The sequence below is a fragment of the Cucurbitaria berberidis genome (assembly GCF_010015615.1).
Source record: "Cucurbitaria berberidis CBS 394.84 unplaced genomic scaffold K460scaffold_2, whole genome shotgun sequence".
NCBI lineage: Eukaryota > Fungi > Ascomycota > Dothideomycetes > Pleosporales > Cucurbitariaceae > Cucurbitaria > Cucurbitaria berberidis.
Window position 1 is genome coordinate 1,366,956 of NW_024468936.1, and position 24,881 is coordinate 1,391,836.

Genomic DNA, 24,881 nt, shown 5'->3' on the forward strand with positions numbered 1-24,881 from the left:
GACGAATAGGAATAGTCTGATAGTCTCCACAACACGATTGGCCAACAGAGCCGGGATCAAAGATAAGTGGGATTATATACTTCGGATTGATCAAAACCATGTTGGATTTCAGACGGCAAGGGATATCCCTTGCTGAGGCGGATTTGCTAGAATGTAACAGGCCAGGAGATAAGCTCTGCTCTGCGGCTTTAAGAACTAGGCTGTATTTGGCTCGGTCAACGGCTGATTGCAGCTAGCTGTTTCGGGGCAGCGGTGCATGTTACACTGAGGCGGATTCGCTAGATTAGGACAGGCCGGGAGATACGCTTTGTTCTGTGGCTTCAACAAGTAAGCTGTAATTGGCTCGGTCGAAAACTGACTGCAATCAATAGCTGACTGCAGCCAAATGTGCAAATTTTACGAAGTGCACTCTGTTAAATCCACCGCCGAGCCGTCTTTAGAATACGGTGGTAAGATCGGTTATGGTTTCAACTTCAGGCGGAGTGAACATGCATCCGAGAATAGCAAGCGCCGTTGGTACAGATAGGCAGAGAGCCTCCATCCAGCGACAATAGCGAATGGCATGATTACACTTAGAACAGAAAAGGTAAGGCTAGGCTAGATTAAAGATCACAATGGTCCATAGGTTCTACTTCATCGTTTCATTTTCATCTCTTTAGAATTCCGTGAGATGCAGGCTCTTAGTGCTCAAGATCTCCATCATGACTTTACCAAACTCATACCAAATCACACCCTTAGACGAAATCACACCTCCACTTTTCTTTGGAAAAATCTACGCTTTCCCGTGTCACGGCGATCGACGAGAGTTAACTCTCCGTGTCCTCCAACAAGGTTATACCGAGCTACTGCGAACGTGGCCCTATCTCGGATGGGATATAGTCCGCAATCACTGCTCGGCCTCGCGTCCAGGCCAAGCGACTCTAGTTCCTCTAGAAAAAGAAGTTGATACGAAACTATCATGTTTTGATCTTTCGGAACCCTCAAGCGGCTGGAAACATAGTTATGCGGAGGTACTCGAAGCTGGTCTGCCCCCGAGCTGGCTTGACGCCGCCGTATTCGCTTCGTACGCCGCAGGTGTTGCGACTACCACCAAGCCCTTCAAGGTTCAAGTCAACTGGATCCCGGGGGGCTGTCTGTTGACTACTTGTTTCTCACATGCTGTTGTGGACGGTAACGGAATTTCTAATATTATCCAGACCTGGGCTCGACTATGCCGCGAGATCCAGGGAGTGTGCGCAAAGGACAGAAAAACTGTTTGCAAGATGTCAAGATCCAATTCAGATACATGTGTCACTGTCGCAGCAATTTCGAGGTCGGATTCTTCATTGGATGCGTTGAAGACGCGAACGGAACTGTGGAATCTCCTTGGGCTTGATGGCCAGAACAGCTTGAACCCACGCCCAGACGCCCCGAGTACGCCTCTATTCATACCGACAGCCGGTCATCGTTAGCTTTCTTACCTGTGATAATGGCTACCTTGCCATCAAGTCTCGGAAGAGAGGCTCCGTCGATTTTCACATCAGCCATTTTCCGAATGCACTTTTTCTGTAGCCAACTGTGGTTTTCGAAGTAGGTGAGAAAGTTGGCCACAGAGAGACTACATATATAATTTGCATCGAAAGGTTCGCGTCGGGCATTACTCGATTCATTAAAACCCCGCCGAGCACGCCTCTTCAGGAGAAACTACCTATCCCTAGATTACCATCACGTCTGGAAAGGTTCGAAGTGGTACAGGAGCGAAGACGGGACTATTCATTGTGCCTTAAAATCATAGTGATTCTGCTGAGTGGGTGCTTCCTTGCCTCTTGGCTGATAGCTTTTCCGACCTGAGGCAAGCATCAAGCCATTAACACTCACCCACCGACGATCATTGTCCTGATTTTTCAATACTGCAGCCCTAGAAACCCCGTCGTAGCCACCTCCCGGTATTTTCATTGATAACAGTTATTGATTTCTTCGAAATTGGTATCATTATTCGAGTCTCTATCTCGCTTTCGACACAAAAGGCGGAGTCCTGACCGGTTTCACTCGTACATGTAGCTGCGGCTTTGACCACAAAGTGTACATGCGCGAGTCACCATGCCAGTCCGGAACCGGGTCTGCGAATTCCATATCAAATGTCCATAGAATCTTAGCCAAAGTTGTTCGCATTTCCATCCAACCCAGACTGTCGTGATCCAGTTAGCCGAATTGTGCGTACACTACCTAAGAATACATGTTTGATGTGCTTACCTTTTGCCCAGACATCCCCTGGCTCCTAAAGAGAACGGCTGGCTCGCCTCAAGCACGTCTTTCGGTGACTCCGTCAACCACCGTTTTGGTTTAAACGTAAAAGGCTCGCTGAAATTGGCCGGGTCCAGACTAGCTCCCACGGGGCTCGTCGAAACTACCATCTGCGATACTTTTTGTCAGCTCACCAGCTTTATAATGCTAACTTATCCTTAGGAACATCTTACCCCTTCCGGCAAAAGATGCCCATCGACCGAGCCGCCGCCCTCAGGCACCAGCCGCGGCAGCGAGAACGGCAGCGGTGCGTACATGCGCATAGCCTCGAGACACACAGCGTTAAGGTAGCGCAGGGGCCGGGTCGATATGTCCGAGATGGCCGAGTACTCGTCAAAGGTGCTGCGGATCTCGTTCTGCAACTGCGCCATGATGTGTGGGTTCTTGAGCAAGTAGAATGTCATGCATGCCAGCACCGTCGAAGTCGTCTCGCTACCGGCGAGGACGAAATCTGATGCGTGCGCGGCTAGTTCGAGGTCCGACGTTTGTTTTTTCTCGAGGTCGCGGTGCTCGAGAATGCGTGTCATGAAGTCCCGACGTCTTGTGCGGCGGCTGATACGCCTGTTTTTTCGGTTGTTAGTACCGGTACCTTCCTGCGTAATTTAGGCAAAAGTGCTACTCACCGGTTCAACAAATCAATCGCCATATCTTCGTTTCTCTTGGTTCCGTCTGTAAGCTCGGCGATTTTACTACTCAGCACCCACTTGACCACTTTGGCCATGCCCGGAAAGCGCTTCATCGTGTCTGCTAGTGCACCCTGCGTCAGCGCGCCAAGCGTGATCTCGATCCAAGGGTGCGGGTTCTCTGTGGTCGATCAGTCACAATTCCTGAGCCGTAAATTCATCAAGGGGTAACAAAAACCCATACTGTTTCCCAAAGCTTGGAAGGTTTCCCCAAAAGCTAAGTCACCAATGATGTCAAAGGCCATCATCTCGTATGCCTTTCCGATATTGATGGAAGCTCCAGAGTTGGCCCCTTGTTCCCAGACCACCTGCACGAGGCGGTCGACCGTCTTGGCAACAAGCTCCTCCTGCTCCAGAAGCGACGTGTTGGAGAAGGCGTGGGCCAGAAGCCGGCGCATCTGACCGTGCACCGCTGGATCGCGCTCACTCACGATGGAGTGCACACCGCGGGCGGCGAAGCTGCCGCCGTCGTAAAACTCGCTTTTCACGAAGGGCTTGTGGCCCTGGCGGAACCCGTAAATGTCTTTCCATGACTGTGCGGAGTTGAACGAGAGTTCGTTCGGGGCTACTCGTACCACGGGTCCTTTTCTTTTGTGAGTTGTCTCGTCCAAAAGTGTGTAGGGAGACGAGGTGCGCACCATATTTGCGATGCAGGTCAAGCACTTTGTACGGCTGTGAGCCGCCGAGAAACCACCATGAATAGGCAATCTGAAGAAGACCGTCAGCGTCGTGAAGCCGTAAAGACATTCCGTGATATCTGTTGTCTACATACGTGGCTTGCGGCAGCGTGCTTAGGTCCTGGGAACCGGCTTAACGGATGGAAGTATAGATTGTAGATGATGGTGTAAACCCAAGAGATAATGACCTGAAACCCATTGAATTAGACCCGTGTTGGCTGTCTCGATAATTTTGATTGTAACATCATCAAAACTAGCGGAAAGATTTAAAATGGTGCCCTACTACCTTGAGTGCAAGTAGGCCAACGAAGAATGTTGCTGTGATGAGGCGAGACATTATGATGGCTCGGGGATGCACGAGACCCCAACAGCTTTACATGGGATTCGAGCTCTACTCTCCATATTAGATGAGATTCAACGAAGACAATAAGAGTACTGCGTGATAGACCTACTAAACGACCCACGCATGGTATTTCCCAAACCCTAACCCTGATGCCACTCTTTCCCACTTTTCTTTAGCTTATCCCCCCGACGCCCAGATAAGAGTCGGAGAGACCGTGATCGGCGCCTGGCCTGGCAAACGGGAGTTGCAACCTCCTTGGCATTTGGCCGATTGACCGGAAGTCTGTTTACGGCATTCCATCGGTGGAAGGCATTAGAGGAACGCCTCGGTCCTCAAAACACAGGCGAAACAGGCAAGTGCCGGCATTGCCACAACCACATATAGAAATGTGTGTCCCTATCTATACGGCACATGCTTCTGGCCTTTGCTTTAGGGACTCCGGGACTTCGGCCCTTCTCAAAATGCACGTAATAGGTTAGCGTTCAGACTTAAAGTAAGATAAGCTTACAGCGAGCACTTTCTCTCCGCACGAGCGGCTTATCTATCGATGTGCAGATGACCCTAAAGTACGAAAAGCTACTTCTCCAGCTTACGGTACCCGCTTACGGGTTCCACCTTCCGCATTTCACCCGCATATGGGCCCCACTTTCCGCTACGGCGCGCACGCGCCGTGCCGCGCTGCATGGAGGATTTGGCGACCGGTCAATCTGACGTAAGTCCAGAAGGTCTCTATTTCAACATATTTACGGAGGGTTATGGACTCACTTGAGTGGCCATCAAGCGACCAGGTACGGAAAAACGCACGGCCAAGCATCTCATCGTTGATAACGTCTCTGCTTACATGCACCCTGTGTATTTTTATCGACAGCTTCTTCTTTCGCTATCTACCTTCCCATGTTGCGGAGAGTATCTAGACTTCTGGTGACGAATCTACTACATACCGTGAGGCGGTGCGTCAGCGTGTCGGACTGAAAACGCGACGAAACCTGATGCAACCTTTGAGCTACTGTTTGGAGGCGACGTAACTGCACCCCCAATAGGCAGTTTATCAAGACGACGTATTCCTCCGCCGAATCCACCATGTAATCGCCGAGACTGAGCGATGAGGTGGGACCCCTGATAGGAGCATGTACAATGCTATGGCACAGGCGAGCGAGCTTGTCAATCAGCATAGTCAATATTAGCATATTCTCGACCCGTCCTATGCACTCGGTACAGCTGAGCATGTTGGTGCCGTTGGAAAGTGCTTCCTTGTATAGGACCAGCAGTTCGTTGACCGATTTCTCCATCGGACTGTCATCCTCCACGTTGAGCTTATCCATTACCATGAGGACGCGGTAAAGGCACTGGCAAGTTGTGTGCGATCGGAACCCCCCTTCCGCTGATCTAGTCTCGTCCCCCGTCGGGTTGGAGGGCGACCGGACGGGCGGCAAGAAGGTCTGATGCAAGAGCATAGTTGATGATGCTAGATCTAGCACAATGTCGGATGGGTTTTCTCTTGCGCCCAGATCCCCAACAAAGGTGTTTTCATCGTGGAGAATGGGATCTTCTGGCATATCGACATCAGCGAAGAAGTCTATGCTTGGCGGCTGGGCTTCTAATCAGCTCAAATCATCGTGCTCCTGTTGCTGTAACTGCTGCTGTTGTTGAGACTGAGATTGCAATTGTTCTTGTTGTGACACTAGCGGATGCTGTAGCTCCATGCTCGAATGAGAAAGATGATGTCGACACTGCTGTGGAGGACGTTGTCGTCGAAGTGCTGGATGCCTTCTGTGTGTCCGAGTGGTCCATGGACTTAGGGGAGGCGGTTGTGGCGCTTGAATCTCCAGTCCGTTTCCGCCTGACGGTATCGGTGTAATTGCATTCTAGTCCTTGCGTCTTGCAGCGCTGGCAACCGCTTTTGTCTCCGTTGCATCTCAGCTTTTTTACTCGACATAATGAGCATGCCTTTACGCCGGTTGTCCTTCTCGTAACGGGGTCAAAAGGAATTTCCTGGGCGGCAAGGACAACATCCTCGTCTTTGGGATCACATTTCCAGGAGGTAAACATATTAATCTAGCTGTACTGGAAGATTTGTTGTTGTACTTTGGTAATCCTTCAAGTTTGATTCAAGCCTCTATAGGAACCCTTGCTGCTGGTCTCGGGTAGATAAGATCTTCCTACAATCTTCGGATAAACTTTTCGTCAGGACCTTTCGTCTGGACGTTGACTATCTTGCTAACGGTAAAAGGTGCCAATCACTCGTTGACTTATTTATGGGTAGTATCACCTTATATAAGTATTTATGCTCACTGCGTCCTCTTTGCATCTGATAGATTGTCCTTCAGCCTTCTTCTGTATTTGCCATTACTGTGGTACCAGGCAAATGTAGTGTCGGTGGGGTGACATTTACAGGGATTTGAGAGGACAGTCCGCTCGGATTTCAGAAGCACTGTAACGATTAAGATTACATGCTAATCTATACTAATTTGTATAAAACCTAATGCGTTTCTAAGCTTATAGATTTTATTGCCTATATAGCTTACTTACCTATAAGGTACGTTATACTATTTCTAAACTAAAAGTGTATACTTCTAATCATTTCAATCTACCCAGCAAAGAAAGTATGTATTACGCCAAAGTGTGCATCAATGCACACAAGCCTGGTAGCGATAGTAGTTTCCGTTATCTGCAGATCGCTCCCGTTAGCGCATTGTTTTCGTTCCCTTTTCGTCCTATCCATTGGTGAGCCTACCAAGCAACATATGTCTTGGCATGTATGTCAGACTCGGCTGCATATCTTGTTGGTTGCGTGGCTTTTATCCTTAGCGTCGTTTGAAGAGCACCAAAGTCGAGTGATCCGGTAAGTACTGGGTCTCAAACACCAAGCTCAGCGGTCTTGTTTGTCCCTCCTTGAACTTCATGTCGTAGTTCTCCAATAGGAAGACCATGATGGCCTTGATCTCCTGCGCGGCGAAGAAACAGCTATATATGCGGGAGTCATTGGTCAGCCATATGCACTACACTACATCTAACTGGAGGAAATGTAACCCACCCAGGACATGCATAACGGCCGAAACCAAAGGCCATACTATTAGGATTTGATGCCACGTACTGCCCTTTCCCCTCCATGCTGGGGTCTTCCTGTCGAAGCTTGGCGAAACAGAAGCCGTCAAACTTCTCCGGTTTAGGATAGAGTCCCGGATCCATGGTGATTGCATGCGTGGGTATGCCGATCATTGTGTTTGCAGGGATGACAAAGCCGTTGGACAGCGTTAGCTTCTTAAGAGGATTTTCAAAGCGCCTGCGCCCTAGTTAAGCTATCGCTGGTTTCTGTAAAAGTACTTTAAGTGCAAAAGTATTTATAATTATATTAATTTTTCTAAAATAAATTAAAATAATTGCTAACTAACATATTACACAGGCAAGTTAATTGCCTAGTTAAGTTAATTACAATACTAAAATTTTATTAAAATTAGTAGTCTTTTACTATTAAACGCAATGCTTTAATATAATAATATACAATTTTTTTAAAAAAAAAATTAAATATAGCTTGCAGTTTAAGCTTTAAAATATAATGTAAATTTTTTTTAATAAAAAGCTGCGCAAATCTATAGTATTTTTTAAATAATATTTAGTAATTAACTAAAAAAAAAGCTTTTATAATATAATACTAGGCTTAATAAAATAAAGCTTTTTTTAATAAAAAAAAAATAATTATTTAGTATATACTTTACTTTAAAAACTAAAGATTTCTGCCCTAACTAGCTGCTATAAATAATATAGCTAATATTTTACTAGCTAAATATAAATAATTATTTATTAGTAAAAACTAGGCTAGTATATTTATTAAATAATATTTACAGCTTAGTACTAAAACTTTTTAAAAGTATAATTATTAAAAAGCTTTATATAAAAATCTTAAGCTTATATAAAACTAGTTTTAATTTATAAAAAATATAAAAGCTAAGTATAATATTTAAAATAAAAATATATACAATTTTAATAAAACAGGCTTTATAATAGGCTAAATATTATATAAAACTATTATTTTAAGTGCTAATTATTAAAAATAGCTAAAAATAGTATAGTAAAGTAATTAAAAATAAGTAATAGTAATTTAAAGTATTAATATAATAAAATAAATTATTTTATTTTTTATTATTTTTGCAAGCAAAAACTACTTTTTAGTTTAATATAAAAAAAATAGCCTATTTTATAATTAAATTATTGCAGTTTCTAAAAATAGCTAAATAATAAATAAACTTATTTTTAAGTAGTTAAAGCACTTTAATAAGTATACTAAAAAAAAAATTATTAGTACTTATTATTTATTTATTATTAATAGTTATAAAAACTATATATTAGTCTAATTCTAGCAGTACTGCAAAAAATAAAAAATTATTATTTTTTATATATTTTTATATTTGTCGCACCTACTATAACTACTTAATATAAATTATTTTATACTTTTAAAAAAAGCGTATAAGTGCTAAGCTAAAAAGCTAATATATAATAATATTAATTATATTATTAAAATTAAATTTTTACTATACTTTAAACTAGCTTTTAATACTGCTATTATAAAAAGTAATATTTTAAGTAGCTTTAAAAGCGCTAGTCTAGTTTTTTTTAACTTTAATACTATAATATTAAAATTTAATATCTAGTTATATACTCTATTACTACTTACTATTAAAAATAGGTTTTAAAAATTAAAAATACTAAGTAATACTTTAGAATTTAAGTTTTAATTAATGCTAATTAAAATAAAAATTTAAAAATACTTAAATAGTTTTTTTATTTTAATAGTTAAAATTTTTAAAAATTTTTTAAAAAGTACAGCTATAGTTGTGTATAAGCTTATATTAGCGTAAAAAAAAATTACTAAACTTTAAATAATTAATAAAGCTGCTATATAATAAAAATTGCATAAAAAAAAGTAAATATAAAAAAAAAAAACTTTTAACGTATTACACGGGCGAGTTGGTTGCCCGGTTAAGTTAGTTACAATGCTAAAACCCTACTAAAATTAGTAGTCTTCTACTATTAAATGCAATGCTTTAATATAATAATGTGCAATTTTTTTAAAAAAAAAACTAAATATAGCTTATAGTTTAAGTTTTAAAATATAATATAAATTTTTCTTAATAAAAAGCTGCGCAGATCTATAGCATTTTTTAAATAATACTTAGTAATTAACTAAAAAAAAAGTTTTTATAATACAATACTAGGCCTAATAAAATAAAGCTTTTTTTAATAGAAAAAAAAGTAATTGCTTAATATATATTCTACTTTAAAAACTAAAGATTTCTGCCCTAACTAGCTGCTATAAATAATATAGCTAATATTTTACTAGCTAAATATAGGCAACTACTTATTAGTAGGAACTAAACTAGCATATTTATTAGACAATATTTATAGTTTAGTATTAAAACTTTTTAAAAGTATAACTACTAAAAAATTTTATATAAAAATTCTAAGCTTATACAAGGCTAGTTCTAATTTATAGAAAATATAAAAGCTAAGTATAGTATTTAAAACAAAAATATATATAACTTTAATAAAATAAGCTTTATAATAGGCTAAATATTATATAAAACTATTATTTTAAGTACTAATTATTAAGGACGGCTAAAAATAGTGCAGTAAAGTAATTAAAAATAGGTAATAGTAATTTAAAGCATTAATATAATAAAGTAAGTTATTTTATTTTTTATTATTTTTGTAGGTAAGAACTACTTTTTAGCCTAGTACAAAAAAAATAGCCTGCTTTATAATTAAGTTATTGCAGTTTCTAAAAACAGCTAGACAATAAATAAGCTTATTTTTAAGTAGTTAAAGCACTTTAATAAATATATTAAAAGAAAAATTATTAGTACTTATTATTTATTTATTATTAATAGTTATAAAAGCTACGTATTAGTTTAATTCTAATAGTACTATAAAAAATAAAAAATTATTACTTTTTATATGCTTTTGCATTTATTGCACTTACTATAGCTACTTAATATAAATTATTTTGCGCCTTTAAAAAAAGCGTATAAGTGCTAAGCTAAAAAGCTAATGCGTAATAGTATTAACTATATTACTAAAATTAAGTTTTTACTATGCTTTAAACTAGCTTTTAATACTACTATTATAAAAAGTAATATTTTAAGTAGCTTTAAAAGCGCTAGTCTAGTTCCTTTTAATTTTAAAGCTATAATATTAAAGTTTAATATTTAGTTACGTATTTTATTACTACTTACTATTAAAAACAGTCCCTAGGAGTTAAAAACACTAAGTAATACTTTAAAATTTAAGTTTTAATTAATACTAGTTAAAACAAAAATTTAAAAGTACTTAAATAATTTTTTTACTTTAATAATTAAAACTTTTAAAAAATTTTTAAAAAGTGCAGCTATAATCGCGCACAAACTTATATTAGCGCAAAAAAAAATTACTAAGCTTTAAGTAGCTAATAAGGCCGCTATATAATAAAAATTATATAAAAAAAAGCAAGTACAAAAAAAAAAAACTTTTATAGTAAAAAATAGTTTTTAATTAATAATTTTAAAAGAATTTAGGGCGTATAGTAATAAAAAAAAAGCAAAAAAGCAGGCGTATATTAAAGTAGGTAAGCCTTTTTAAAAGTGCTATAAATACTATAGTAAAGCTAGGCATAACGCGCAAATATGTAAGCAAAAAATAGAAATAATTTTTAAATAAATTAACTTATTATAATTTACTACTATAGTTTTTTACAGTACTGTACTATTGTGCATAGTACTAATTTTAGTAAAATTTTAGTATTATAACTAACTTAACCGGGCGACCGACTCGCCTGTGTAATATATTATAGTAAAAAATAATTTTTAACTAATAATTTTAAAAAAGTTTAAGGCGTGTGTTATAGACTAGCCTTAGAATTGTTCTATTCTAAGCGTAAATAATAGTATTATATACTTTAAGGAGGTACAGAGATTTCTAGCTACTTATATAGGGGTTTATTGCTAAGGTTTGCCGAGGTCCTCAGTCCGCAAATGCTAGGGCTTGGGCTAAAGCCCAAGCTATAACAGCGCGTAGTAATAAAAAAAAAGTAAAAAAGTAAGTATATACTAAAGTAGGTAAGCCCTTTTAAAAACATTATAAATATTATAGTAAAACTAAATATAATGCGCAAATATGCAAGCAAAAAATAAAAATAATTTTTAAATAAATTAATTTATTATAATTTACTACTATAGTCTTTTATAGTACTATACTATTATATATAGTACTAATTTTAATAGAGTTTTAGTATTATAACTAATTTAACTAGGCAACTAACTTACCTGTGTAATATATTATAGTTTTAAACTTTATTATTATTCTTTTAATATATTACACAGGCGAGTTAGTTGCCTAGTTAAGTTAGTTATAATACTAAAATTCTACTAAAATTAGTAGTTTTTTACTATTAAACGCGATGCTTTAATATAATAATATATAATTTTTTTAAAAAAAAAACTAAATATAGCTTATAGTTTAAGCTTTAAAATATAATATAAATTTTTTTTAATAAAAAGCTACGCAGATTTATAGCATTTTTTAAATAATATTTAATAATTAATTAAAAAGAAAGCTTTTATAATACAATACTAGGCTTAATAAAATAAAGCTTTTTTTAATAAAAAAAAAAGTAATTGCCTAGTATATATTTTACTTTAAAAATTAAAAATTTCTGCTTTAATTGGCTACTATAAATAATATAGCTAATACTTTACTAGCTAAATATAGGCAACTACTTATTAGTAAAAATTAAGCTAGTATATTTATTAAATAATATTTATAGCTTAGTACTAAAAATTTTTAAAAGTATAATTACTAAAAAGTTTTATATAAAAATTTTAAGCTTATAAAAGGCTAGTTCTAATTTATAAAAAATATAAAAGCTAAGTATAGTATTTAAAATAAAAATATATATAATTTTAATAAAATAGGCTTTATAATAGGCTAAATATTATATAAAACTATTATTAAATAGTTAAAGTATTTTAACAAGTATACTAAAAAAAAAATTATTAGTATTTATTATTTATTTATTATTAATAGTTATAAAAGCTACATATTAGTTTAATTTTAGCAGTACTATAAAAAATAAAAAATTATTACTTTTTATATACTTTTATATTTATTGCACTTACTATAGCTATTTAATATAAATTATTTTATATTTTTAAAAAAAATATATAAGTACTAAGCTAAAAAGCTAATATATAATAGTATTAACTATATTACTAAAATTAAGTTTTTACTATACTTTAAACTAGCTTTTAATACTACTATTATAAAAAGTAATATTTTAAATAGCTTTAAAAGTGCTAGTTTAGTTTTTTTTAACTTTAAAACTATAATATTAAAGCTTAATATTTAATTGTGTACTTTATTACTACTTACTATTAAAAATAGTTTTTAAAAGTTAAAAATATTAAGCAATATTTTAAAATTTAAGTTTTAATTAATACTAATTAAAATAAGAATTTAAAAGTACTTAAATAGTTTTTTTACTTTAATAATTAAAGTTTTTAAAAAAATTTAAAAAAATATAATTATAGTTGCGTATAAATTTATATTAGTATAAAAAAAATTACTAAGCTTTAAGCAGCTAATAAAACTGCTATATAATAAAAATTATATAAAAAAAAACAAGTATAAAAAAAAAAAATTCTTATAATAAAAAATAGTTTTTAATTAATAATTTTAAAAAAATTTAAAGCGCGTAGTAATAGAAAAAAAATAAAAAAGTAGGTATATACTAAAGTAAGTAAGTTTTTTTAAAAGTACTATAAATATTATAGTAAAACTAGGCATAATGCGCAAATATACAAGTAAAAAGTAAAAATAATTTTTAAATAAATTAGCTTATTATAATTTACTACTACAGTTTTTTATAGTACTATACTATTATATATAGTACTAATTTTAGTAAAATTTTAGTATTATAACTAACTTAACTGGGCAACTGACTCGCCTGTGTAATATGTTATAGTACTATATATTAATTTTCTACTTTTTATAACTACTAATAAGTCTAATATAAGTTTTAGTTGTATTTAATAATTTAAGTATAAAAAAAGTTACTTGCTTTTAAAGCCTATATAAAGCTGCTTTACTTTATAATTTCTATTTTTTATTTTTATATAATAGCACAATAAATTCTTTTTTTTTTGCTTATTTTAGTATTAATTTTTTAAACCTACCTTAGCTAGAATTATAAAAAAAAAATTTTAATAATTTTATTATAAAAAAAACTTAGCAATTTATAGAAATAAAAAAGAATATAGCTATAGTATAATTTGCTTTTTTTTATTAAAACTATATAATAAGTAAAAAGCTTTTATTTTTTTATACTTATTTATTAATAATATACTAAAAGCTACGCTAAGTATTAAGCCTACTAAAGTAGCTAAAATAAAAGCTTTTAATTAGTTACTTAAAAGACTAGTTAGCTAAACTAAGTTTATAGCTAATTAAATATATATAACTTTTTTTAAATAGTCTAAAAATATAATAAAAAAATAACTAGTTAGGCTGTATAAACTATAAGCGCTAAAATAATAATAAAAGTTTAAGCAAAAAATTAAATTGCCTTAAGAAAATAAAGAAATTTTAAAATCTAGCAGTATTTAGTTAAATGCAGGAGTAAAAATTAAGTAACTAAAGCTAGCATTATTTTTATTAAAATAGGCTAGTTAAGAAACTATAGTTAAGAGCTATAAACTACTTTAGGCAGAAGAAATTGAACGCGTACGTTGAGGAGACTTTGAGAACTTTGAGAAGCGTTAGCTTCTCTGTAATAATGCGCTCGAAAGTTACTGCAAAGCGTTAGCACTCCGGGACGAGGGCAGCCCGACGCAGTAAGCTCACCGAGGAGCAAAGGATTGAACCGTTGGCTCTCCTTCATAATCGAATCCAGCTTTGGCATTCGAAGGTACCCCTGCTTGCTGATCCTCCCTTCCCTATCAAGGACATTCCGGTACTCCTGCCGAAGTGGCTCGACGTACTCCGGGTATTGGCAGAGGTCGAAAATAAGTTGGCTCGGAGCTGCAGCGCTCGTGTGGATAGCAGCGAAGCTGACCTTGAGCAAAATCGACGCGAGGAATTTGGGGTCCTTTTCCGGGCCGACGGCCTGCTGGTCCATCCAGAAGAGCAGATCGGACGCCCTTTCGCCTGTGCGCCTCCGTTGCTCGATCATGTCCATCGAGGCCTTTTCCGCAGCGCGATAATGGCCGGCGATCTTGGTGATTTCCGGTATGAACCGCGAAGCCACAGGTCGAAATATCTTGGGGATCTTCTTCAGCTTCTGGGCTCCTACGAACCCATCGAGGGCGAAATCGATTGATGCCTGAACCCATTCCGCGTTCTCGCTCAGAGTCGTTCCGCCGAACATGCGGCTCGAGACGCGCGCCACGATTTGCGTGATCCGGTCGACGACCGGCACCTCGGTCCAGTCGTTGCATTTTGGAAAGCTGTCTTGGAATGCGTTCCGAATCTCATCTTGCACGCCGGGCATCACTTCGGGCAGATGCTGATTCAGCTGCGCCTTGACGACGCGGGGATGCAGAGTCGATCGGCTGCCCATGGTTGTGTATTTCCCCTCAAACATCTCGATGAAAGTTCCCACGAAGTCAACCTTGTCGACGGGTGATGTCTTGAGCTCGTCCAGAACCCAGAACGGAACCATCAATCTCTCGCCTAGTGTAGAAGGCACATAGTAGAAATCCCCACCAGATTGGCCGTAGCCTTCCATCAGAATGTCTCTTGAGCCATGAATGAATGCTTTACGGTTCTTGATCCTCTGGCTTTTGCCACCGACGATGAGAATCCCAGGGGCTAGGCGCTGCGACTTACTCCATTTGACCCACAGTGTCCAGAGAAGAGGAATTAGTATCGCTGCTATGCCGAACGTAAACTCTCGGGCTGATTCATGCTGATGTGTTACAAGCTGGGCGACACGCGACGCCATAAAACTTTCGTTCCAGCTGGTGGAATGCATAATGACTCGAAAAACCGTGTTATGATTCTGGCAAGGAGGAGTAAAGGAACAAAATGAAGTCGGAGACCCCAAAATTTCACAGTGATAAAAGCTTATTAGCAGGGCAAATGATGCAGGTAGTGTTCTAGAATCCAGGTGCTCCAGTCCCTTAAAGTGACATCCTACAGCATGCAGGTAAGATTTTGTGCTTGGGTCTCAGTGTGTCGTCGGGGTTTCCCCTTTCGCTTTCCTCCCACCCACTACCGATAGTATCAGGCTCGTCTTATTAGAAGATAGATACTCGAGTACATTCACCCGTTCTCGACTTCCCAACTCAAGGCAAAAAGCTACAAAGAGGGACAGTCTCGACCAGAATACCAATTCTAAAATACTATCATCGTCTTTCAGGTTAATTTTATATATCATGTCTCCCGCGACTATCATGGAGATTCCTAGCGCCCCGAAGCCTCGCTGGAGCGCCATGATTCATCCGCTACATGAGCAGATTGTAAAAGAAGTCGACGGCTATTTCCTCCAACACTGGCCCTTCCCTAACCAGAAGGCCCGCAAGAAGTTCGTCGCTGCCGGTTTCTCTACAGTGACAAGCTTCTACTTTCCCCTAGCTCTCGATGATCGCATTCACTTTGCCTGCCGACTTCTCACGCTCCTTTTCCTGATCGACGGTAAGTCCAACACACATCTTCTCCCTCTGACCCCTTCAACTAGACAGAAACTAAGACTAAATCCCAAACAAAAGATCTCTTGGAGTACATGTCCCTTGAGGATGGCAAAGCTTACAACGAAAAGCTGATGCCCATCACTCGTGGCGAAGTCCTCCCGGACCGAACAAAGCCGGTTGAGTGGATCACATACGACTTGTGGGAGAGCATGCGTGCCCATGACCGCGCTAGGGCGGAAGATATCCAGGAGCCTGTCTTCACATTCATGCGTGCGCAAACCGACAAGAAGCGTCTTGACAACATGGGTCTCGGAGCATACCTTGAATACCGCGAGGCGGACGTAGGCAAGGCGTAAGATAGCCCTCCCCTTTATTTCACTTCACAACAAGTATGATTAATGACCTCCTAATTAGCCTCCTCGGCGCCCTCATGCGCTTTTCCATGGCCCTCAACGTCCCGCAGGAGGACCTAGACTGGATGCGGTCCGCAGATAACGTCTGCTCGAAGCACCTCTCCATCGTCAACGACATCTGGAGTTTCGAGAAGGAAGCCGAGACCGCAAAGCACGGGCACAAGGAAGGTGCCGCGCTGTGCAACGCGGTCGTCATCATGGCCAAGGAGGCCGATATCCCTGTTAAAGCGGCCAAGAACGTTTTATATCACCTCTGTCGCGAGTGGGAGCTGATGTACGACATTCAAAGGGAGCAACTGCTGGCCGAGAAAGATACTCCTGCTATCAGGGCGTATTTGAAGGGGCTAGAGTTCCAGATGAGTGGGAATGAGAAGTGGAGTTCGACGACACTGAGGTACTTGGCCACTAAGGACTAGTAGAAGGATGAGTTTGGGATACTTTACGAATGCAGAATGCAGAAGGTATTGGATAGTAGAGCTAGCCTTTTGGAGTTGAATGGAAGTATGGACAGTGTCCATTTTATCTATAACGGTTTGGGCCACGCCCAGATTCACTCTAGTACAAGTTGGGATAAGCCGTGTACGGCCATCAATATATGTAGCTCCGCCTACTCTAGGTAGTCAATTTAGCATATGTCCTCTCCTCTTTATATCGTTATATTATCGGACAAGAACAAATCATCAGTTCACTTAACTATAGAAAGACATATATGCTCAAAAGACAAATTTAGATTCAAATTTCTCACACAATGCTTCCCAGGTTAGGTCTGGATGCGCTCTTAACCACACAATGCAGATCGACTTTACAGAAGGTGCCACGTGAATGGAGGTTGCCTTCAGTGTATATCAACTTTCCCCGGAGAAACAACATATTGGCTTAACGGGTTCTTATCACTCAAACGGCAAAATCAGTCATCCGGCAGTTCTACTAATGTTCGCTTCGAGCGTTGGTGTGGTGCTGGGAATGTAATAAAAATGGCTTGGTCAAGGTTTTGGTGGGGCTGCCGGATGATTGATAAGACACGTTACATCGTAAGGGCCAAAGTGGGGGATCCAAGCAGTCGGTTGTAGGCAGGAATTTTCCTAGTTTGGCGATACGGTGCGGGACCCACTGTTGAGGTCGGCCCGGTCGGACATGATGAATGGGTTGGCCGTAATGGGCCATCAACTAGTCTCGAAAGGACATCCATGCTAACTGACCCGTTTGGTACATCTCTTACTCTGCGAAAGATGCTCCTTGCTGCGGCTTCTGTAGCCGTCAGACGGCTGACCTACCAAGAAAGTCGTTCCGGAGCTTGCCCTAGAACATGTCACAGTTGGTGATTAGTAGCTTTCGATTACATCAACGTCACTTCTTGAGAGAAGCATTCCTAAGCATATGACACAATGGGATCAATATTGTCAGAGCAGTTCAAAGCGCAATGGGTTGTGGTTCTGGTAGCTTCAGTGAGATATACTTTCCAGCATGCAAACTTGAACCTTGGACTAATTCGTGCAGAAGTTCGTTGTGTACCAAGTAGGTAGCGTCATCTACGATCTCTATTTCCATCCACTCGCGAAGTTCCCGGGTCCATTGTTGGGTCGTGGTACACTGGTAAGTAAATCATCTTTGCCAGGATAATATGACTTCCAAAGATTGACTAACAAAACTTAGTTATGGCGTCTGTGGTCGACTACTAGCGGGCGCCAGCATGAGAGGTTTCGAAAAGAACACAATAAATGGGGTGGGTTCTCAAAATACCTCTCCATGGAAACCTGCGGCCATGATCGTCAATATATTAAAATAGTTCCAGGCCCAGTCTTCCGCGCATCTCCTAACGAACTGAGCTTCGCGTCTCTGCAATCTTACCGTGATATCTACGGGTTTCCCGCCCCCGGAAAAGAGCAATGCATCAAGAGCGACTTCTACGACATCTTTGGCAATGGCTTTGCAACAGGCTGCATCGGATCTGAGCGCAATGCCAAAGTGCACGCTAGAAAGAAGAAGAACTTGCTGGCAGCATTCTCGGCAAAGGCTCTGGCCGCGCAAGAAGACATCATCCAGCGCTGCATTGACGGCTTCGTGTCCAAGATTGGGCCGATCAGTCAGAAGACGGCGGAGGGAATCAATCTGGTCGAGTGGTTTGAGATGAGCTCATTTGATCTTTTGGGCGAAATGGCGTTTGGAGAGAGTTTTGGGTGCATTCGATCAGGTTCGGCTCACTTGATTTTCCCGTTGAGTAATAAGAGGATGGCTGATGAGATATTTCTGTCTAGGAAAGCATCACTTCTGGATCGATCTCGTGCTGCAGCATGTTCGTCAGATCACCATCATGGACAACCTGCGCCGATTTGAAATCCTGTCCGCGCTGTCTAAATGGATTTTACCATCACTCATAATGTCGGTTCGTGGAAAGCACACGGCCTATACCCGGGCCAAAGTTCAAAAGCGTCTTGAGAGCACATCCGCCCGGCAGGACTTTCTCACAAACGTCGTTGAGAAAGTCAAATCAGGTGAGGTTCCGTGGGAGGAAGTGGCGGCGCATTCATCGACATTAATGTAAGAGACCCGCATATATCCATGCTTTTGCTTCTGAGAATCATAATAATCCGACCTGGAACACCAGAATCGCTGGGGGCGAAACGACGGCTACCACGCTCTCTGCAGCCATGTATTACTTGCTCAAGACACCACGCGTGTTGAAGAAGCTTGAAGCCGAGATCCGCAGACGATACACAACCTACAACGCAATTGACTCGACGTCAGCGCTGCAACTTCCATACTTACAGGCCGTCATTAACGAGGCGCTGCGCATCCATCCGTCGGGCGCGCACGGGTTCCCACGCATTTCGCCAGGGATGGATATTGACGGACGCTGGGTGCCCAAGAACACTGAAGTATACACGAGCACCTGGAGCGTGTCGCACAGCGCCGAGTATTTCTCTGACCCAGACACGTTTTATCCTGAGCGGTGGACAGATCTGGATGGGAAAGACATCAAGGAGGCGAGTCAGCCCTTTTCTCTCGGATACCGGGCTTGCATCGGACGGAGGTGAGTAAACGACTCAAGCGACCTTTTAAGCTGAGTACCCGGTTGATCTAATTTGATGGCAGTTTTGCGTATCTCCAAATGTCGCTGGTGCTCGCTAAGATGCTGCACACGTATGACTTTGAACTCTTGGAAAAGAAGATAGACTGGGAGGCTCAGTCAAGACACTACGTCATGTGGTGGAAGGCGCCGAGTAGGGTTCGCGCGACAAAGAGGAGTCCGGATGAGGGTGTAGTGTATGAATACAGTAGTGACTGAAAGAAGACCGCGATCGTTCATATTGGGGTCTAAGGTTCTTTATGCACCATTGTGGCATACATGCTCCTTACAGAGGACACAGGCAGCGACCCGCAATCAGAGGGGAAGGGCGAAGGATTTCGATTAATAATGTGCTGTTGCATGAAGTATTAGCCTTAGTCAGTGCTAATGTGTTGGGGCATAAGAGCTCTCTCCAGATAGAGATGGAGGAGACAAGTTACACACAACACCAGAAAATAGTCAATAGTCAATCAAGAGCACGGTTCACTAATTATTCTCTTTGTTGCAACCAATCTCTCCTGCAACCGCTTACTATCTAGATAGCAACGAAAGCCTACTTACCTCAGCTACTTATCACGCGCCTTCTACTACACTACACCACGTGAAGTCAGCGCCGGAAAGAAATATTTGGCATGATGGAAGAGAAACTGACACGGAGACCATAGACGGGCAATCGAGGGATAGCAAGCTGGGTCGCTGCTGTTTCACACAGGGTGACTATGGACATATATAATATAGTAACGTATACAGGAATAAAAGTGTCCCTCCGTGATCGATTGTGCGATTCCAAAAACTTGCCCAAGTAACACATGCCGCATCATCACCACCATGCCCTCCCAGCCACGCTCTCAAGCCAGCACTCTCTGCCTCAGCTCAATCGGAAAACCCGGCAACGGCGTCAAACTCACAATTTTGCCCGCGCTCTTATTTACAATATCCGACCTCAACCTATCCGCATCCGCGCCATCCTTGAACGTGACGCGGAACCGGCGCAGGATCGTAGCAAAGAACGCCATGAACTCGGCCTGTGCAAACTTGCGTCCCAAACACGCGCGCGCACCGTCTGAGAACGTGAGTAGCGTGCCGCGCATCTGCCGCGTCCGATCGGCCGCTACAACATGCTTTTCTTCGCCGCCCTGGCGCGAGAACTTGTCTGTGAACCAGCGCGTGGGATCGAACTCGTGGGAGTTTTTCCAGTACTTCTCGTGGTAATGGACGCCGGGAGACGATAGGTATACGCGGCACCCGGCGGGCAAGACGTGGGCTTGGGTCTGGTTGGTCCTGTCGTCGTGGAGGTGCATTGTTTGGTCGGAAGTGCACATTTTGGTAATGAGGATCACGCCGGGGTAGAGTCTGGATACTTCGTACTAGCTTTGCTTTAGTGTACGAGGTGGTCTACGGATGAGTGCTTTTGACTCACCATGAAACCAAAGATGTATTCCAATTTGGCAAAATCTTCATTGTAACTAAGCTCATGACGGCCCGCCAGGGCTACCTCTTCGTACACTCGATCAATCTCTTCGATACATTTGGTTTGGACGTTTTGGTGGGCGGCTAGCACTAGTATCCCGTATTGTATGCTGTTTGCTGTTGTCTCGTAACCTTGGTCATGTCAGCGTTATTGCTCATTCCCACCAAAACGAAATCAAATATTTGCCACTGACCTGCAAGCATGTAAATGAACAGGTTACCCATGACCTCATCCTCGTTGAACCTTGTCTTCTTCTTGACGACTCCGGCAGTTTCGGTATCACCACCTTCGGTATCAACTGCATTGACGACCGTGTGTAGTAGGTTGGTCCGGGAAAGGAGCTCCGCCTTCTCATTCACTTCCTTGGCTCTCTCTCGCTTGATCAGCGTCCGGAGATACTTTTCAAGTTGTTGCTTAGCGAGGTTGGCTTCGGCGTACGGTGTTAGATCCAGAAGCCAACCCGGAAATAGCAAGAGAAACAGAATGTTTTGCGTAGTACTTCGAAGTGCAGCCAAGAAGCTGATCTTGTACCCGGGGGGAATATCCTGCTTCTGCTCCTCGACAGACTCAAGCATCTGTCCAAAGCCAGCTAGCGAAATGATAGCAAGGGTCAAAGCATTGATATCCGTATCTAACTCCTTGGGCGTCACGTTGGTCCATCGGTCCATGAGCAGCCCGGTCTGTCTCAATGTCTCCTGCCAAACAAGGTCATTGACCCCGGTGATGTCACCGAATGATGGGGCTACCATGCGCACGTGGAAGCGATACGTGCCGCCTTCCGCGGTCACTACATTTGGGCCGTATGGCTCCAGCATCTCTATGTAGCAAATTAGCTCCCGTCTATGAAGATGAACCAAGGGCAGCAGAGATGCACTTACGGTACTTGTCTCTCGGCTTGATAAAATCGTACCGCCTGTTCATGACGTCGAATGCCATATTGGCATCGGCACAGTAACAAATGATTCCTTGCGGTGATACTGCCAGGAAGACATCCCCGTGGTCTTGAAAAGCGCGGCGCTTGTCTTCCCAGGTCCAATCCTTTATCATAAAACGACACCATCTCGGCCATCCTTCTCCTTTTTCGAGGTGTGTGAGGTAGTAGTTCCGAAGGAGGGGTGTGACTAATTGTGAGAGCACCTCGGTCTCAAGGAAGGGAACAATGACATATGGCAAACCGGTCGACTTTGCAGAGTGCACCAAGCGCTTTAGTTTGAGACAATTATAGGCAACAAAGCTGATGACGAGAATTCCAACTGTGGTTGCCAGATAGCGACCCATGATGAGCAGTTTACGCCGACGTGATGGCTTGATAAGACAATCGCTCTTCAGATGCAATGTCATCATGAAAAGACGCTATAAACATCTTTATATGATTGACCAATTAGATAGCAGTATTTGGCAGGACCGTAAGCAAAGGAATATTGATCGGTCGTAAGGTGAGACTCTGTGGGGATTCGGCGCATCGAGTCTTGGAGCCACCTTTCGGCCATTACCCGATATAACACCCCGAATGCATGCCCGATTAGTGTTAGCACACCGCGACCCCGCTGTTCTCTCCCATAAAAAGACCTCGCTGTAGCGGAAGACCATGGAGGAAAAGAAGCAAAGGTTCGAACAGATCATAGTGTCGCAACGCCCTTTTAGGACAAGGTTTATGTTAAAAGGATTATCACCTAAATTATAGAGAGAACAGCGCAACTTATGTTAGAAATCTCTAGAGAACAGAAGCCCTAGATATAACTTATTTCATTCTACTTATCCGCACTTTCCTACGTTAGCACGCTGCTTACGGTCCTTGAACTGTGAGAGATGAGATGAGGTTGAAAGTTGTCGATCAGTTGCTCTTTCGCTGCATCGCGTGGGCACGTGATCTGACTAGTCGCCTTGCTTGGCAAGGTAATACGAAAGTGGCAGGCACCTTTGCAGCCTAGCAAGCTCCGCGCCTCATCGTAGCTACCTTCAACTCCACCACCGAATCCTCAATTACTGTACCTCTCTCTACTGACCTAGGTTGAGAAGTACAGTTTCCAATCCACCACAAAAATGGCAGGAGCCTCATCAAATCCGCTCATTTCCACAGCCCGCGCCTCAGACACAAGCCCTACTGTACAACTACACCCGCTAGTGCTCCTTACGATATCAGACTGTATTACGCGACATACGCTACGACAGCAGACAGGACCGGTAGTTGGAGCTATACTTGGCGCGCAAGATGGTCAGAACATCACAATGGAGGTTGCTTTCCAAGCAAAGCTAAGGGCAAACGACGATGGAGAGGTGGCTCTCGATGACGAGTGGTTCGGCAAGCGTTTAGAAGACTGTAAGTTTTCCTACAGCCTTTTTGGAACGTGAAGGGTAGTCTATAGACGTTACACGATCCAGAGCTCATAATAAATCTAGTCAAAGACGTGCACAAGCAACCGCAACTAGACATTGTCGGTTGGTTCACCCTCGGCCCCGCCTCAGGTCCAGAACCCCACATCCTGCCCATACACTCGCGCATATCAGATCTCTACACGGAATCACCTCTCCTTGTCCTATTCCACCCCGAAAATGCCTTTTCAGAAGCAACCGCTGCCGGCAAGTTACCCCTCACCCTCTACGAATCTATCTCCGTAAACACCTCGAGCGGTCCAGATGATAAAGCTATGGACATTGATGGTGCAGTACAAGCAAAGTCGACCAAGTTTAGAGAGTTGGTATACTCTATCGAGACTGGTGAGGCGGAGATGATCTCTGTAGACTTTGTTGCCCGCGGAGGTGGCAATGCAACCGCAGTCGAAGGCTCAGCAGATGCAGCAGCGCCGAAAGCCGAGTCTTCGAAAGTTGATGAGGCAGCTAGCAAGAAGGCAATGCGAGGGAAACAGAAAGATAAAGAAAAAGAAAAAGAAAAAGACACTCCTATCGATGAGTCGACCATCTTAACTGTTGAAGATGACGAGAGTAAGTTGGACACCCTTCAGTTCTGAGGCGTCACTAACCACTTCAAGTCCTATCCTCACTCACCGCTAAGATGAATGCTCTCCGCATGCTCAGCCGCCGCATATCCCTTCTCCGCGCATACCTTGACACTCTTCCACCATCATATCTCTCCGACCCGTCGCTCCCACTCAACCCTACCGTAGACGCCCAGCACCCGCTACCACTGAACCACTCGATCCTCCGCAGCATCTCCGCTATGCTGGCCCGTATCAACATCCTGGCCCCACCAGATTCCAAGGCTTTCAACCTCGAATCGCAGCAAGAAGCGTCAGACGTGCAGCTCGTCAGCCTCCTATCATCGATTACGACTTCTGTCTCGGCAGCCAGGGAGCTTGGCCATAAGAGCAGTATAATCGAATTTGGAAAAAATCAGAACAAGAACCGTATGGGTGTGGGTAGTATAGGCGGCTACGGAAGTGGTGATGGAAATTTCTTCGGGACGGTAATGGGTGGGGGAGGTGGGGCAGTCGACAGGTGGTGATCTTTCTGGTGATCTCCACCCGCTTCCATTTCAAGCCTGCCGAAACCGGTGGGTGATGGCGAGCTAGGCCAGGAAAGAGACTCAGCAATGAATTTCCCAAACCAACCATATTTTGGGCCTTGCAACATAGAAGACGAGCTAGATCTCGAGTATGATTCAGAGACCTGATACCTGGCAGTATCGATCCTGGTCATAGGAGAATGCCTTCTCTTTTCTCCGATTACCTTTTCTTTTACTAGGGCTATTGGTATACCGTGCATTCGGCTTACCATTGGGGTGAGGAAGAACTATCGGCTCATGAGGGCGCATGGTCGAAAAGCATGCTCAAAGTTTCAAGAGACCCTATGGGTCAGTGAAGATAGCAAGTGGCCTCAAGTTGCGAATGGCTCATGGAATTAACATGATAGACGCATAGTCACGAACAGCATAGCATGCATAATGAATGGTCAGATCTAGGGCAAGTGGATGAGTCGGAGAATCCTGTTGGGCTTGCTAAAATCGAAATGTGCTCCATTGGGTCAACCTAGATGTTAAATCTCTCATCATTGCTAGTTATCTTCAACAACTCATTACACTGTCTTCCTCCTCGTCACTAGCGAACTCGGATCTGGAACATTTCTCCCCTCCACTCGTTTGGAAGCTTTCATAGCCGAGATGGAGGCAGTGCATAATGAAAGGGTGGTTGGCTTTTGGTTGAAGGCTGAGTTTGGAAAGACTCAGAGGAGCTGTCGGGCTATGGGCGTGGTAGTCGTCGGTGTTGACAGTTCTGGCCGAGTATTGGATTGCGTTGTCGAACTTTTCGATATGTGAAGTGTGTCAAACAG

At 41.6% G+C, this 24,881-nt stretch overlaps 8 protein-coding genes across 8 annotated transcripts; 4 read left to right on the plus strand and 4 right to left on the minus strand.

The window, feature by feature from the left end:
• Nucleotides 1-701: 701 nt before the first annotated feature.
• On the plus strand, nt 702-1,451 carry K460DRAFT_352516 (uncharacterized protein; the record flags this gene model as incomplete). Its single annotated transcript, XM_040931658.1, has 1 exon — nt 702-1,451. One exon carries the CDS (start codon nt 702-704, stop codon nt 1,449-1,451), a length of 750 nt encoding a protein of 249 aa, XP_040789931.1.
• A 532-nt stretch (nt 1,452-1,983) lies between these two features.
• Nucleotides 1,984-3,980, minus strand: K460DRAFT_383785 (benzoate 4-monooxygenase cytochrome P450; the record flags this gene model as incomplete). Its single annotated transcript, XM_040935470.1, has 8 exons — nt 1,984-2,167; nt 2,233-2,393; nt 2,457-2,844; nt 2,907-3,087; nt 3,151-3,549; nt 3,605-3,674; nt 3,739-3,831; nt 3,930-3,980. 8 exons carry the CDS (start codon nt 3,978-3,980, stop codon nt 1,984-1,986), a joined length of 1,527 nt encoding a protein of 508 aa, XP_040789932.1.
• A 1,617-nt stretch (nt 3,981-5,597) lies between these two features.
• On the minus strand, nt 5,598-6,035 carry K460DRAFT_352518 (uncharacterized protein; the record flags this gene model as incomplete). The annotated part of the gene is made up of 1 exon (XM_040931659.1): nt 5,598-6,035. The coding sequence occupies one exon, from the start codon at nt 6,033-6,035 to the stop codon at nt 5,598-5,600; it is 438 nt and encodes a 145-aa protein (XP_040789933.1).
• Nucleotides 6,036-6,790: 755 nt separating this feature from the next.
• On the minus strand, nt 6,791-15,447 carry K460DRAFT_374445 (cytochrome P450 monooxygenase; the record flags this gene model as incomplete). The annotated part of the gene is made up of 5 exons (XM_040934668.1): nt 6,791-6,950; nt 7,021-7,247; nt 13,761-13,804; nt 13,857-14,919; nt 15,226-15,447. The coding sequence occupies 5 exons, from the start codon at nt 15,445-15,447 to the stop codon at nt 6,791-6,793; spliced, it is 1,716 nt and encodes a 571-aa protein (XP_040789934.1).
• K460DRAFT_280026 (Aristolochene synthase in complex with 12,13 Difluorofarnesyl diphosphate) lies at nt 15,407-16,472 on the plus strand (the record flags this gene model as incomplete). The annotated part of the gene is made up of 3 exons (XM_040928375.1): nt 15,407-15,647; nt 15,722-15,995; nt 16,058-16,472. 3 exons carry the CDS (start codon nt 15,407-15,409, stop codon nt 16,470-16,472), a joined length of 930 nt encoding a protein of 309 aa, XP_040789935.1.
• A 969-nt stretch (nt 16,473-17,441) lies between these two features.
• Nucleotides 17,442-19,605, plus strand: K460DRAFT_426120 (cytochrome P450; the record flags this gene model as incomplete). The annotated part of the gene is made up of 7 exons (XM_040938245.1): nt 17,442-17,501; nt 17,554-17,649; nt 17,710-17,779; nt 17,849-18,247; nt 18,312-18,594; nt 18,662-19,087; nt 19,150-19,605. 7 exons carry the CDS (start codon nt 17,442-17,444, stop codon nt 19,340-19,342), a joined length of 1,527 nt encoding a protein of 508 aa, XP_040789936.1. The 3' UTR covers nt 19,343-19,605.
• A 366-nt stretch (nt 19,606-19,971) lies between these two features.
• On the minus strand, nt 19,972-21,872 carry K460DRAFT_402735 (putative cytochrome P450 oxidoreductase; the record flags this gene model as incomplete). Its single annotated transcript, XM_040936556.1, has 4 exons — nt 19,972-20,490; nt 20,544-20,725; nt 20,788-21,411; nt 21,473-21,872. The coding sequence occupies 4 exons, from the start codon at nt 21,870-21,872 to the stop codon at nt 19,972-19,974; spliced, it is 1,725 nt and encodes a 574-aa protein (XP_040789937.1).
• A 765-nt stretch (nt 21,873-22,637) lies between these two features.
• On the plus strand, nt 22,638-24,057 carry K460DRAFT_280751 (uncharacterized protein; the record flags this gene model as incomplete). Its single annotated transcript, XM_040928428.1, has 3 exons — nt 22,638-22,914; nt 22,995-23,537; nt 23,585-24,057. The coding sequence occupies 3 exons, from the start codon at nt 22,638-22,640 to the stop codon at nt 24,055-24,057; spliced, it is 1,293 nt and encodes a 430-aa protein (XP_040789938.1).
• Nucleotides 24,058-24,881: the final 824 nt, after the last annotated feature.